The sequence below is a fragment of the Chiloscyllium plagiosum genome, unplaced genomic scaffold (genome assembly GCF_037043375.1).
Source record: "Chiloscyllium plagiosum isolate Xiang-an unplaced genomic scaffold, Cpla_swu_hap1 HiC_scaffold_5, whole genome shotgun sequence".
Classification (NCBI taxonomy): Eukaryota; Metazoa; Chordata; class Chondrichthyes; order Orectolobiformes; family Hemiscylliidae; genus Chiloscyllium; species Chiloscyllium plagiosum.
Genome location: NW_028270143.1, coordinates 98,790,383 through 98,804,856, shown reverse-complemented (window position 1 = coordinate 98,804,856; position 14,474 = coordinate 98,790,383). Strand labels below are relative to the sequence as shown.

The 14,474-nt window shown below is 54.2% G+C and overlaps 1 protein-coding gene across 2 annotated transcripts in view; it reads right to left on the bottom strand.

Moving 5' to 3' along the window:
• Positions 1-13,664, bottom strand: part of LOC122550088 (cyclin-Y) — a 238,936-nt gene extending 225,272 nt beyond the window's left edge. The window contains exon 1 of one of the 2 annotated variants that reach the window (XM_043690643.2): positions 12,613-13,664. In XM_043690643.2, the coding sequence (XP_043546578.1) occupies positions 12,613-12,763 (151 nt within the window). In that variant the 5' untranslated portion in view covers positions 12,764-13,664. The remainder of the gene's footprint in view (positions 1-12,612) is intronic. The other variant, XM_043690644.2, reaches the window with a different exon arrangement.
• Between the last annotated feature and the right edge of the window lie 810 nt (positions 13,665-14,474).

The window sequence follows — 14,474 nt, the reverse complement described above, 5'->3', positions numbered from 1 at the left end:
CTGAAGCCCTTTCTAATTCCAAAGTTATGGGGGACAAAAAGCCAACTTGATGGCTTATCTGCTCTCTATCCTCCTTCCAATGCAACTTCCACTTAAGCCAGCAAGGGATAATCCTGTATATTTGTGTTTTTAATATTGAACATTCAAAGTGGACTGTTTTGTGTGCAAACATATCTCCATCATGCAAATGTTATTCACAAACAAATCTTCCTTCTCTCCTCCCTCCCTCAAGATCCATGTCCTCAACATACTATGCTGCACTAAGTACTTTAAATTTTCAGAAATGTACTGGACTTGTATTAGCTTCTCAGATTAATGTCAGTTATCAGTATTATTTTCTTAAATTGTAAAAAGCTCAATCACGAATTTAACTTTCATAAACATACATGAGCCTCTTTAATTCTCTGCGCCTACCTTTCTGTAAATTATGTCATAATTGAAACATATTCAACTTCATTAATGTGTACTGAAACAAATATTTAGTATAAGAAACTGTACACAACACTTCAGAGATGCCAAAGGTAAAGGAAAATAAATAATAATTCAAAAGTAGTAGTGATTAGAAAGTGAATCTGAAAGTTTTTTTTAAAAGAATAGAGTGTTCGCGCAAGAGATAGACAGTGATTGAAGGAAATCAGTAAGGCAATCCCACAAAGCACAAGGTGTAGGCAGCTGGGCACAGCCACAGAAGACTGGGCAAAGGAAGCAGGGCACATACAAGAATGTCAGAATGTTAGAATGGGTCTTGGTGCACAACAGAGTATGAACAGCGTTCCTCTGCCCTGAAGGTCTTCAACCATGTCCTGAAACAAACTCGACCTATCGCCTTCATCTCCTCCCCCACTGGCCTGTTGTGCTCTGTGCTGCTCTCTCCCCACCCCCACCCTCCTCTAGCTTATCTCTCCACACTTCAGGCTCGCTGCCTTTATTCCTGAAGAAGGGCTTTTGCCCGAAACGTCGATTTTGAAGCTCCTCGGATGCTGCCTGAACTGCTGTGCTCTTCCAGCACCACTGATCCAGAAAGGTTTTGGTCAGTCCATTTTGAAAAAGAGAGACACGGACCCACAGTAGTAGAATAGTTGAGTCGGCAAGTGACAAAGAAATGGATGAAAATTTCAGCAGAAGATCTGTCAAGTAGTTAAAGTTCCACATGAAACTAGGCAGTCTTTTATCCAAGGTTAGAACCTCAGTTTGGAAAAGAATAGGTCACCAATGTTCTGAACAGCCTGGTTCAGCCTAATGGATCATGGAGTTTGTTGTGATGCAAATGAGAACAGCATTGTTCTTTCAATTGTTGAGCTGAAGGGAATGTCAGTTCATCCAATACTGGATGCTTGACAAACTGGCTAATTCAACATTGAGGCAAAAGAGTGGGCCTCGTGCATCAGCGGTGTGCAGATCAAAACTAATTCAGATGATGTTGCCAGTGTAAGTATATCAATGAGGAAGAGGAGGTCAGTGATGGACTTCTCAAGATGATAATGCAGAATTGAGAAGAGGTGTATGGACAGAGATACTTTGTCCCTGAATGGATGGATAAGGGTGACAGATTCACCATGCTGGACATCAGGAGAGAGGTCGAGAATGTGGTGCTAGAAAAGCGCAGCAGGTCAGGTAGCATCCGAGGAGCAGGAGAATCAATGTTTCGGGCAAAAGCCCATAGGAATAACATTCCTGATGAAGGGCTTTTGCCCGAAGCATTGATTCTCCTGCTCCTCGGATGCTACCTGACTTGCTGTGCTTTTCTAGCACCACACTCTCAACTCCAATCTCCAGCATCTGCAGTCTTCACTTTCACATCAGGAGGGAGGTGTTAAAGAGAATGGTATATTGTCAAATAGAACAGAGATCATGGATGATTAAAAAATGTAATTCATGACTTTAGTTTGCACTGTTTTGTATTGAAATGGGAAGAGTGGAAACCTGATTAGAGGATTCAAAAAGGTACTGATGAACAGTAAAAACAAAAAATGGGAGAAAAGAATGAATTCACAGAAATATTCATCAACTTTGGAAGCATCTGAGGAGAGAGAAAGAGGAATCACGTACGTCTGCAAAACTAGAGGAAGTCATGGCACGCAGAACGGCATCATTTCAAACATCAGCTGAAATGCGAAATAGTAAAAGAAGTTAGGTGGGTAGCAATTTTGTGGAAATGGGATCAAATGATAATAAGGTGAGTCTAATTGGTAAGGTGAGCTTGAATTAAGTAATGAGAGATACAGGAAAGAAATGAGAAACCTTGCGATGGGTGATCAGAATAAGAACCAGGCAGTCTTTAAGGAACTTTGTCTAATTAGGAAAGAAGGATGAAGTAAGGTTGTCTCTTGATGAGAGAATAAAGACTTTCAATTTGATGTTAGACGAGGTTAGCAGAGATATGTCACAAGGGAGTCAGCAGTGGAAAAGACAATGGGTTCTTTGCTCTCGATAACAACCCTGGTGATCTGACCAGCAGAATTGATGTAACAATAGATAGCTAAGCCACTTATGCACTCAGTCTGTCTTGGGACTGAACCAGAGAAGTTGAGGTTTGTAATTAAAGAAGCTGGAGTGGCTTTTTTCAAAATGTTGTCTGAGGGCAAAACTACCGATGATTTTGGATTTTATTTGCAGAATGAGAAGTATAGCTACTAAATCTCTGCTTTTGCTAATGAATATGTCTGCAAGTAAAATCTAATAATTATCAATACTAGTTAGTGAGTTAAATAACTTCTTTCAGTTTCAATGTTTATCTCCACATCAAGTTTTGTAAGGGAATTCTACCATGACAAGCACGTCCAAACCAGAGTCTAAAGTTTCCAGTCATAAACTTTAAAAACACTACAGTAAAATTTCAGGAGATTTTTTTCCCCTGGTTTATTCCAATTCATTTGACCCATTTAAAAATGCCTTTGAAGTATTTGTTACATTTTTTTTTCTCAACTGTGAACAAGCAGCATATGGTAGATTTCCTCATCTTTGCTGCAGCCCAAATCTGTTCATCTTATGTAAAGGTTATGTAAACTACCCTGCCCTTGGAAAAATCACAACCTGATCTATTCTACACTGATACATCGCTCACTTTAATGACCTCTTTTAACCAGTTTCAATCAACATATCTAACTCTTTCCTTCAGTGCTCATGAATCGTTGAAACCACGTTTATATAACAGCCTATAAATCTTGGAAAGGACTTCGCACAAACCTTACCTGACAAAAGTTGACACCAGGCCACAAAGAGATTATTAAAGCTGATCAAAGCTTTGGTCAAAGTGACAATTTTAAAAAGCAGTTTTAAAGGAAAGAGGTGCAGGGGGGTTTTAAGTAGAGAATTCCAGGGCATGGATGAGGGCTTCAGCAGTAGGTGGGCTGAGATAGCAAAAAAGGCAGGGTGAGTAGGGCTAGAGATGGAATCAGTGGGAAAGGTTGCAGAGTTGTAATCAATGTTTCGTCTTGGGTTATCCCAACAATTAATTTGAGTTTGTTTCATTACTTATTTAGTGATGTGGGCCTCATTGTGGCTCGTCCAGGACTAGATGTCAAACAGCAACTTAGAAAAAACCTTTAACATAGTAAATCATCCACTGTCCTTCATAGGAGCAATACGAAAATAGGACAAGTGATGAAGCTTTGTCAAAGAGTTAAGTTTTAACAAGTCGCTTTGGAGGGGCATAAACCGTGAATTGGAGTGTTTAAGGAGAGAATTCCGGAGCTCCAATTCAAGATATTTGAAGACTGCCAACAACAAAATCATTAAAATCTGGAATGTACAAGACAAAACTATGGAATTCATTACCTGGAGTGCAATTGATGCCAAGGCACTGAATAAATTTCAGGAGAAGATAGACAGATCTTTAATTTGTAAGGGGAAAATAGTTATGGGGAGAAGGCAGCAAAGTGGAATTGAGGCTGAAATGAGATCATACTAAACAGCGGAGCAGGCTTGAGGGGCTGAATTGCCTACACCTGCTCTCAGTAATTATATTCTTAATAGTAGTCAAATTTGGGAAAGGGTAAAGATTTTAGAATATTATGCAACTAAAGGTGGTTAAAGAGAGGGGTGTGCCTTTAAGGGGTTTTAAAGCAAGAGAAAATTGAGGCACCTCTGGAGTAGGTCACCATATTGGTAAATGGAGACAGGGATGCTAGGTGAATGGGATCTGGAGCAAGTTGGGACATACACCAACAAATTTTAAATAAGTTTCATTTTCTGAAGGATAGACGACACAAGGTCAGCCAGGCCTGCACTGGAATAGTCAAATCTAGAAGTAATAGAGGCATGGATGATCATTGCAGCAATGGATAATATGAGGCAGGGGCAGAGTTAGATGAAAAGGAGTAGGCCATTCAGCCCCTTGAACCTGTTCCACCATTCAGTAACATCATGGCTGATCTGTGGCCTAACTCTGCAGATCTGCCTTTGGCCCCAATCCCTTAACATCTTTGCTTCACAATAATATATCTATGAGAAAGTGAGGACAGCAGATGCTGGAGATCAGAGTCAAAAAGTGCTATCTCAGACTTAAAATTAACAAATGATCTAGCATCAACTACCATTTTTGAAAAAAGATTCCAAACCTCTACCATCCTTCAATGTAGATGTGCTTCCTAACAACTTTCCTATATGGTCTGGCTCTGATTCTCAGACTATGCCCCCTAGTTCGAGAATTTTCAACTAGTGGAAACGACTCTCTATTCTTCTGTTAATATTTTGAAGTCTTGAATCAGATCACCCCTTAACCTCCTAATTCTGAGAAAAAACAGGTCTAATTCGTGTAAGCAGGTCAGAAGTGGGAATGGTCATCAATGACTGTACAATGTTCAGCATCATTCATGACTCCTCAGATTCAGAAGCAGTCCATGTTCAAATGCAACAAGACCTGAAGAATATCCAGGCTTGGGAAAACAAGTGGCATGTCACATTGGCACCACACAGATGCAAGTAATGACCATGTCCAATAAGAGACAACCTATCCACTTCCATAGAAATTCACTGATGTTATCATTACTGAATCCCCCAGTTTCAACATGTCAGAGGTTAGAAATATGGCAGCAAGCATCTCAACTGATTGAGGCCAATGTTATGTTTTCAAAATATGACATGTCTCAGAAACAGGAGCATACCAAGGTTAGTTCCTTGGGACATTTCCAACAGAACACTGCAGACGTGTGAAGTGAAGTCATTGCAAATAATTCTGTATTACTGGATGATTAGGATGGGACCATACAAGTGTAATCCCACCTAGATGATGTCAGATGAGAGGTACTGATCAACCACACCAAAGGCTGCAAACAAGTTGACAGGAATGAGGCACGATGGAGGAGGTGCCTGAGTTAGACTAGGGTGGACAAAGCTAAGAATCACAACACCAGGGTATAGTCCAACAGGTTTATTTGGCAGAACAAACTTTCAGAGCGCTGCTTCTTCATCAAGGTAGCTAGTGGTAAGACTGTGCTCTGAAAGCTCGTGCTTCCAAACAAACCTGTTGGACTATAACCTGGTGTTGTGTGATTTTTAACTTCATTCTATTTGTGGGTCAACTAACAGAAAATATAAATGCACGCATTTATGCAACCATCCCACTACAGAAAAAAGGGTAATTTTTTTTTAAAAAAGAAAACGACCCACTTGTCAAAGCAAAAACACATGATCAAAATCTTCTTTGGACAACCGTGTTCAGTCATGAAGTGGAGGTGCCAGTGTTGGACTGCGGTGGACAAAGTTAAAATCACACAACACTGGATTATAGTCAAACAGGTTTATTTCCAAATAAACCTGCCGGACTATAACCTGGAGTTGTGTGATTTTATTTCCAAGTAAACCTGTCAGTCATGAAGTGAAGAGTTAAACTGAACACTCAAACCTGGATTTAAATGACAATATTCTACTACACCAACTGAGCTAAAGTGACAACATACATTTTCAGCGAGAGTCAATCTTAGCTAGGTACATGTGCACGTAATCTACCTCCCTCATCATAGAATCAACTCGCATAGCTGTATCTACAAAGCAAATCCTGGAAATTGAAGAGGGTGGGGGAAGGTGGCGGGGGTGGGAAGGATGTTCAGGCCATGCTGCTGCCGTAGGTTCTCGGCTGTCTTTTACAACCTCGGGCAACTTTCACAAAGCACCAGGACCCCTCTGACCAGGCCAGAAATTAATCCGGTTGAGTGGGCAAACACACGTATCAAACCAAGCAGAACGGCAACCCGAACCACAGAGCTATCGCTGGGTCCTTTAAATGCACAGGGAGGGGGAAAAGAGTCCAGTGAAACATGAAACATCATTCCGTGTACGGTCAGAAACTCGATGAATCCGGAAGAGGGGAGGAGGCTAGAACAGTTGAAACAACAGAGTTTTTTTTTCCCCCACTTATTAGCAAAGCCAGTCCAGCCCAAGAGCAGACAGCTTGCACTCCGCCCGATTTGGAAAGCGCGTGTTCACCTGGAGTGACCCAGGGCGCGGTTCCTCATATTGATTTTTTATTCCTCCCCAGAAATAAACCCCTCAGTGTCTACACAATTATGAGGCGATAAAGATGTAGTTAAACTGGTGGAACTCGGCAGTGCTTGTACAAACCCAGCACTCGTTCAGACGTTTCACTGACGTCTGTTTGAAAAGGAAATCGGGTCAGACAGCGATAGGTTTTGTTTTCTGGGTGGGGGGTCAGCATCGGAAACTCGTGGCTCCCCCACCCCCAAGATCAGGCTCAACACCAGCCACACAGCACCAAATGCTGCAGAAATGTATATTCTGCTTTTAAAATTAAATCAGCGAGATTTGATACCGACGGTGAAAGGAATAACATTGCTGTGCAGTCGAGGACCCAAAGGAGATAGATGGACAGCAGTCTGTACACACACACTTCCCCCGGGCCGCACGCACGTCCTGTCCCCATGCCAAAGGAAGACAAATCAGTGAGAAGATTCCCCCTCCCCCTCCAGACCCCAGGACTGTGGGGGGAGGGGGAATAGTGAAGACTGGAGGGGGAGGGGGTGAAGTGAAGACTGAAGGGGGTGAAGACTGAAGGGGGTGAGGTGAAGTGAAGAGGGGGAGGGGGTGAGGTGAAGTGAAGAGGGGGAGGGGGAGGGGGAGGGGGAGGGGGAGGGGGAGGGGGAGGGGGTGGGGAGGGGGAGGGGGAGGGGGAGGGGGAGGGGGAGGGGGAGGGGGAGGGGGGGGGAGGGGGGGGGGGGGGAGGGGGAGGGGGGGGGGGGGGGAGGGGGAGGGGGTGGGGAGGGGGTGGGGAGGGGGAGGGGGAGGGGGGGGGAGGGGGAGGGGGAGGGGGAGGGGGTGGGGGAGGGGAGGGGGTGGGGGAGGGGGAGGGGGTGAAGAGGGGGAGGGGGTGAAGAGGGGGAGGGGGTGAAGAGGGGAGGGGGTGAAGAGGGGAGGGGGAGAAGAGGGGAGGGGGAGGGGGTGAAGAGGGGAGGGGGTGAAGAGGGGAGGGGGTGAAGAGGGGAGGGGGAGGGGGTGAAGAGGGGAGGGGGTGAAGAGGGGAGGGGGTGAAGAGGGGAGGGGGTGAAGAGGGGAGGGGGAGGGGGTGAAGAGGGGAGGGGGTGAAGAGGGGAGGGGGTGAAGAGGGGAGGGGGTGAAGAGGGGAGGGGGTGAAGAGGGGAGGGGGTGAAGAGGGGAGGGGGAGGGGGTGAAGAGGGGAGGGGGAGGGGGTGAAGAGGGGAGGGGGTGAAGAGGGGAGGGGGTGAAGAGGGGAGGGGGTGAAGAGGGGAGGGGGTGAAGAGGGGAGGGGGTGAAGAGGGGAGGGGGAGAAGAGGGGAGGGGGTGAAGAGGGGAGGGGGAGGGGGTGAAGAGGGGAGGGGGAGGGGGTGAAGAGGGGAGGGGGAGGGGGTGAAGAGGGGAGGGGGAGGGGGTGAAGAGGGGAGGGGGAGGGGGTGAAGAGGGGAGGGGGAGGGGGTGAAGAGGGGAGGGGGTGAAGAGGGGAGGGGGAGGGGGTGAAGAGGGGAGGGGGAGGGGGTGAAGAGGGGAGGGGGAGGGGGTGAAGAGGGGAGGGGGAGGGGGTGAAGAGGGGAGGGGGAGGGGGTGAAGAGGGGAGGGGGTGGGGGTGAAGAGGGGAGGGGGTGGGGGTGAAGAGGGGAGGGGGTGAAGAGGGGAGGGGGGGGTGAAGAGGGGAGGGGGGGGGTGAAGAGGGGAGGGGGAGGGGTGAAGGGGGGAGGGGGTGAAGAGGGGAGGGGGAGGGGGTGAAGAGGGGAGGGGGAGGGGGTGAAGAGGGGAGGGGGAGGGGGTGAAGAGGGGAGGGGGAGGGGGTGAAGAGGGGAGGGGGAGGGGGTGAAGAGGGGAGGGGGAGGGGGTGAAGAGGGGAGGGGGAGAAGAGGGGAGGGGGAGGGGGAGAAGAGGGGAGGGGGAGGGGGTGAAGAGGGGAGGGGGTGAAGAGGGGAGGGGGTGAAGAGGGGAGGGGGGTGAAGAGGGGAGGGGGTGAAGAGGGGAGGGGGAGGGGGTGAAGAGGGGAGGGGGTGAAGAGGGGAGGGGGTGAAGAGGGGAGGGGGTGAAGAGGGGAGGGGGTGAAGAGGGGAGGGGGAGAAGAGGGGAGGGGGAGGGGGAGAAGAGGGGAGGGGGAGGGGGAGAAGAGGGGAGGGGGAGGGGGAGAAGAGGGGAGGGGGAGGGGGAGAAGAGGGGAGGGGGAGGGGGAGAAGAGGGGAGGGGGAGGGGGAGAAGAGGGGAGGGGGAGGGGGAGAAGAGGGGAGGGGGAGGGGGTGAAGAGGGGAGGGGGTGAAGAGGGGAGGGGGAGGGGGTGAAGAGGGGAGGGGGTGAAGGGGGGAGGGGGTGAAGGGGGGAGGGGGTGAAGGGGGGAGGGGGTGAAGGGGGGAGGGGGTGAAGGGGGGAGGGGGTGAAGGGGGGAGGGGGTGAAGAGGGGAAGGGGTGAAGAGGGGAAGGGGAGGGGGTGAAGAGGGGAAGGGGTGAAGAGGGGAGGGGGTGAAGAGGGGAGGGGGTGAAGAGGGGAGGGGGTGAAGAGGGGAGGGGGTGAAGAGGGGAGGGGGTGAAGAGGGGAGGGGGTGAAGGAGGGAGGTGAGGGTGAGGGAGGGAGGTGAGGGTGAGGGAGGGAGGAGGGTGAGGGTGAGGGAGTGAGGAGGGTGAGGGTGAGGGAGGGAGGAGGGTGAGGGAGAGGGGTGAGGGTGAGGGTGAGGGAGAGGGAGGGGGGTGAGGGTGAGGGAGAGGGAGGGGGGTGAGGGTGAGGGAGAGGGAGGGGGGTGAGGGTGAGGGAGGGGGGTGAGGGTGAGGGAGGGAGGGGGGTGAGGGTGAGGGAGGGAGGGGGGTGAGGGTGAGGGACGGAGGGAGGGGGGTGAGGGTGAGGGAGGGAGGGGGGGGTGAGGGTGAGGGAGGGAGGGGGGGTGAGGGAGGGAGGGAGGGGGGGTGAGGGTGAGGGAGGGAGGGGGGGTGAGGGTGAGGGAGGGAGGGGGGTGAGGGAGGGAGGGGGGTGAGGGTGAGGGAGGAGGGGGGTGAGGGTGAGGGAGGGAGGGGGGTGAGGGTGAGGGAGGGAGGGGGGTGAGGGAGGGAGGGGGGTGAGGGTGAGGGAGGGAGGGGGGGTGAGGGAGGGGGGGGTGTGAGGGAGGGTGGGGGTGAGGGAGGGAGGGGGTGGGGGTGAGGGAGGGGGTGGGGGTGAGGGAGGGAGGGGGTGGGTGTGAGAGTGGGGGAGGGAATGGGGGAGAGGGAGGGAGTGGGGGTGAGGGTGAGGGAGGGGGTGAGGGAGGGGGTGGGGGGTGAGGGGGAGGGGGTGAGGGAGAGGGGGAGGGAGGGGGTGAAGTGAAGAGGGGGTGAGGGAGGGGGAGGGGGTGAGGTGAAGAGGGGGTGAGGGAGGGGGAGGGGGTGAAGTGAAGAGGGGGTGAGGGAGGGGGAGGGGGTGAAGTGAAGAGGGGGTGAGGGAGGGGGAGGGGGTGAAGTGAAGAGGGGGTAAGGGAGGGGAGGGGGTGAAGTGAAGAGGGGGTGAGGGAGGGGGAGGGGGTGAAGTGAAGAGGGGGTGAGGGAGGGGGAGGGGGTGAAGTGAAGAGGGGGTGAGGGAGGGGGAGGGGGTGAAGTGAAGAGGGGGTGAGGGAGGAAGAGGGGGTGAGGGAGGAAGAGGGGGTGAGGGAGGGAGAGGGGGTGAGGGAGGGAGAGGGGGTGAGGGAGGGAGAGGGGGTGAGGGAGGGAGAGGGGGTGAGGGAGGGAGAGGGGGTGAGGGGGTGAGGGAGGGAGAGGGGGTGAGGGAGGGGGAGGGGGTGAGGGAGGGGGAGGGGGTGAGGGAGGGGGAGGGGGTGAGGGAGGGGGAGGGGGTGAGGGAGGGGGAGGGGGTGAGGGAGGGGGAGGGGGTGAGGGAGGGGGGGGAGGGGGAGGGGGTGAAGTGAAGAGGGGGAGGGGGTGAAGTGAAGAGGGGGAGGGGGTGAGGGAGGGGGAGGGGGTGAGGGAGGGGGAGGGGGTGAAGTGAAGAGGGGGTGAGGGAGGGGGTGAAGTGAAGAGGAGCTGAGGGTGAGGGAGAGGGAGGGGGGGAGGGAGGGGGAGCGAGGGAGGGGGAGCGAGGGGGGGGGGAGGGGGGGAGGGAGGGGGAGAGGGAGGGGGAGGGAGGGGGAGGGGGAGAGGGTGGGGGAGAGGGGGGAGAGGGTGGGGGAGAGGGGGGAGAGGGTGGGGGAGAGGGGGGAGGGGGGGGAGAGGGGGGGAGAGGGGGGAAGAGGGGAGAGGGGGGGGGAAGAGGGGGAGGGAGGGGGGGGAAGAGGGGGAAGAGGGGGAGGGAGGGGGGGAAGAGGGGGAGGGAGGGGGGGAAGAGGGGGAGGGGGGAGAGAGGGGGGAGGGGGGAGAGAGGGGGGAGGGGGAGAGAGGGGGGGAGGAGAGAGGGGGGGGAGGAGAGAGGGGGGGGGAGGAGAGAGGGGGGGGAGGAGAGGGGGGGGAGGAGAGGGGGGGGAGGAGAGGGGGGGGAGGAGAGGGGGGGGAGGAGAGAGGGGGGGGAGGAGAGGGGGGGGGAGGAGAGAGGGGGGGAGGAGAGAGGGGGGAGGGGGGAGGGGGGAGAGAGGGGGGAGGGGAGAGGGGGAAAGAGGGGGGAGAGAGGGGGGAGGTGGGAGAGAGGGGGGAGGTGGGAGAGAGGGGGGAGGGGGGAGAGAGGGGGGAGGGGGGAGAGAGGGGGGAGGGGGGAGAGAGGGGGGAGAGAGGGGAGAGAGGGGGGAGGGGGGAGAGAGGGGGGAGGGGGGAGAGAGGGGGGAGGGGGGAGAGAGGGGGGGGGGAGGAGAGGGGGGGGGAGGAGAAGGGGGGGAGGAGAAGGGGGGGGAGGAGAAGGGGGGGAGGAGAAGGGGGGGGAGGAGAAGGGGGGGAGGAGAGGGGGGGAGGAGAGTAGGGGGGAGGGGGGATGGGGAGGGGGGTAGGGGAGAGGGGGGAGGGGGGTAGGGGGGAGGGGGTAGGGGGAGGGGGGATGGAGGGGGGGGTGAAGGGGGGAGGGAATGGAGGGGGGGGTGAAGGGGGGAGGGAATGGAGAGGGGGGTGAAGGGGGGAGGGAATGGAGAGGGGGGTGAAGGGGGGAGGGGATGGAGAGGGGGGTGAAGGGGGGAGGGGATGGAGAGGGGGGAGGGGATGGAGAGGGGGGAGGGGATGGAGAGGGGGGAGGGGATGGAGAGGGGGGTGGAGGGGATGGAGAGGGGGGTGAAGGGGGGAGGGGGGTGAAGGAGGGAGGGGATGGAGAGGGGGTTGAAGGGGGGAGGGGATGGAGAGGGGGTTGAAGGGGGGAGGGGATGGAGAGGGGGTTGAAGGGGGGAGGGGATGGAGAGGGGGTTGAAGGGGGGAGGGGATGGAGAGGGGGTTGAAGGGGGGAGGGGATGGAGAGGGGGTTGAAGGGGGGAGGGGATGGAGAGGGGTGGGGATGGAGAGGGGGTTGAAGGGGAGAGGGTGTTGAAGGGGGAGGGGATGGAGTGGGGAGGGGATGGAGAGGGGAGGGGATGGAGAGGGGAGGGGATGGAGAGGGGAGGGAGCGGGGAGGGGATGGAGCGGGGAGGGGATGGAGCGGGGGGGGAGGGTAGAGGGGGAGGGGAGAGGGAGAGGGGGAGGGGAGAGGGGATGGAGGGGGGAGGGGGGAGGGGGGAGGGGGGAGGGGGGAGGGGATGGAGGGGGGAGGGGGTGAAGGGGGGAGAGGGTGAAGGGGGGAGAGGGTGAAGGGGGAGGGGATGGAGGGAGTGAAGGGGGAGGAGGGGGTGGAGGGGGAGGGAGGGGGGGATAGGGAGGGGGAGAGAGGGAGTGGGAGAGAGGGAGTGGGAGAGAGGGAGGGGGGGATGGAGGGGGGGGATGGAGGGGGGGGATGGAGGGGGGGGATGGAGGGGGGGGATGGGGGAGAGGGAGGAGGGGAGTGGGAGGGACTGAGTGGGGAGGGGGTGAGGGGGACAGGGGAGGAGGTGGGGTGTGGAAGATGGGGGGTGGGAGGTTAGAGGGAAGGTCGGACGAGAGAAGTAGGGAGGGATGGTGAGTGTGGTAAGAGATCGAGGGGGAGATGGAGGGATGGGGGTAGAGATCAAGGTGGGATGAGAGAGGAAGGGGGGAGAGAGGATGGGGTTGGTGGGGTGAGTAGGTGAAGGGAGGGTGGGGAAGGCGGGGAGGGAGGAGATGAACCGGGCAGGGGGCTGGAGGAGGGAGGCGGGGAAGAGAAAAGGTATATGTACAGAATGGTGCACATACCATCCACCGCTTCCCTGTCGCTGATGTGCTGCAGGTTACAGCCCGTGTCCTCCCGGCTGATGTCGGTGTCGGTGCGGTACGTCTCCAGCCGAGCGTGGTTCCTCCGCAGTTTGGGGCTGGATGAGACACAGCATGAAGTGGTATTCCCCATTTTCTCACTCTGTTTGTCTCTCTCTCTCTCTCTCGACGGATGCTTAAATATTTTTTCCTTAATTGAATGAAGGATCGGATTCAGGTGGAGCCAAAAGGAAGTAGGAATTTCCACACAGACCACACGAGAGAAGAAATATATTATAGATATTTAAAACAAGGAGGGAGAGGGCAAAGAAAAATCTCTGGCCGATCGGAGATACACCCTCATCCGGCAGGAGCTAGCACTGCACAGCCATGGAAACGAACCGGCGAGTTTTCCCCCCCCCCTGTCTCTCCTGAGACTGACCGACCGGAGGGGAGCTCTGCTCAAAGCTCAGCAGCTGATTCCCCTCTCCATCTCCTTCAGTGTTCACCCTAAGCCATTATTATTGTTTTCTTCCTCCTCCCTGGCTCACACTGAGGAATCGAGCCCTTCACGGTTTAAACGTCTTACAAGGTGACAGTAGCAACAAAAACACACAAGCTTCAGGTGGAGCCTCGCATCATTGTTACTCTGTGTATGTGTGTGTTCGAGTCTGAAATGGTGACTTATCCTCCAGCACAGACACACACATACACAGTAACAACAGTGCAGTGTAACCAATCCGCTCGAGGAGTTCCGGTTCAAGGGTAGCGATTTGCCGGTGAATACAAAGTGATACACAGTCACCAGCCGAGGCGAGACATTACTGTACAGCCGCCGACCGTGTAGCTGCAGCAAAACCAGCCCCCCGCAGCAATTTCAGTTGGATGGACAGAAGGCTGCAAAATTCAGGACAGTGCATGCGTGGGTGGGGAATGCCCCGTCAGCTTTAATTCGACGAATTTCAGTCAACGTTTGTTTTTGCACGCAATGCAAATGCTGAATGTGTTTCTCTTTCCAATTTCTCCCACTTCCCCTGGAAGCACCAACCGAAGATTTCATGTCACTGCGTCCCCCGTTCTCCCCCCGCTTCCCAACAACTCTCTGTTTGATAACTCCTTTTTATTTATTCACCTGGATAAATGAGTGTTGGTGTCTGTTTGGCCACCGCGTCTATAGCAGACAATCTTCCCTCCAGTTTTACCTTGTCTTCACAGGTGCACTTTCCACCAAGGCTGCATTTTCAAACCGACTCCCTGTAGTATCCCCGGCTGCCACCTAAGTTCCGAATTGAGCACCAAGGACGACTGAGTATGAGATCTTCTGGATCTTGGAATGATTGCAAGACAGGGAGAGGCTATTCAGCCCATCACATCTGCACTGGCTCTCTGAATAGCAACAGTGCCAATTCCCTGCCTTTAATTGCTCAGATTAAACCTGTCTCCACCACTCAATCTGGCATCGGATTCAAAGTCCCATTCGCTACATGAAGAAGGTTTTCCTTATCTTCCCATTGCTCCTTTTGCCAATTTGATTAACTCTGTACCTCATCCCTGCAACCAATGAATCTTTTCTGCATTTTGTCCAGTGCCTTCACGTTTCCCATAGTATGTTGCCAAAATGGGACTCAATCCAAGCAATATGCTCTAGTGACTTCCTTTCTCATCAGCCTGAATAAGATTTGGCCATCCAATGAAGTAAATAATTTTTCTTTTTCACGGACAAACAATGCTCTGAGTCCAATAAAAGAATATAACGAGGCTAAGTAGACCTGGTTGATCCTTTCTAGCCAATGCTGAGAGAACTGACTCTTGCGCTGGTCTGTCTTGTAGTAATCTGAAAGAAATTTTCTGTTATCTACACAGAA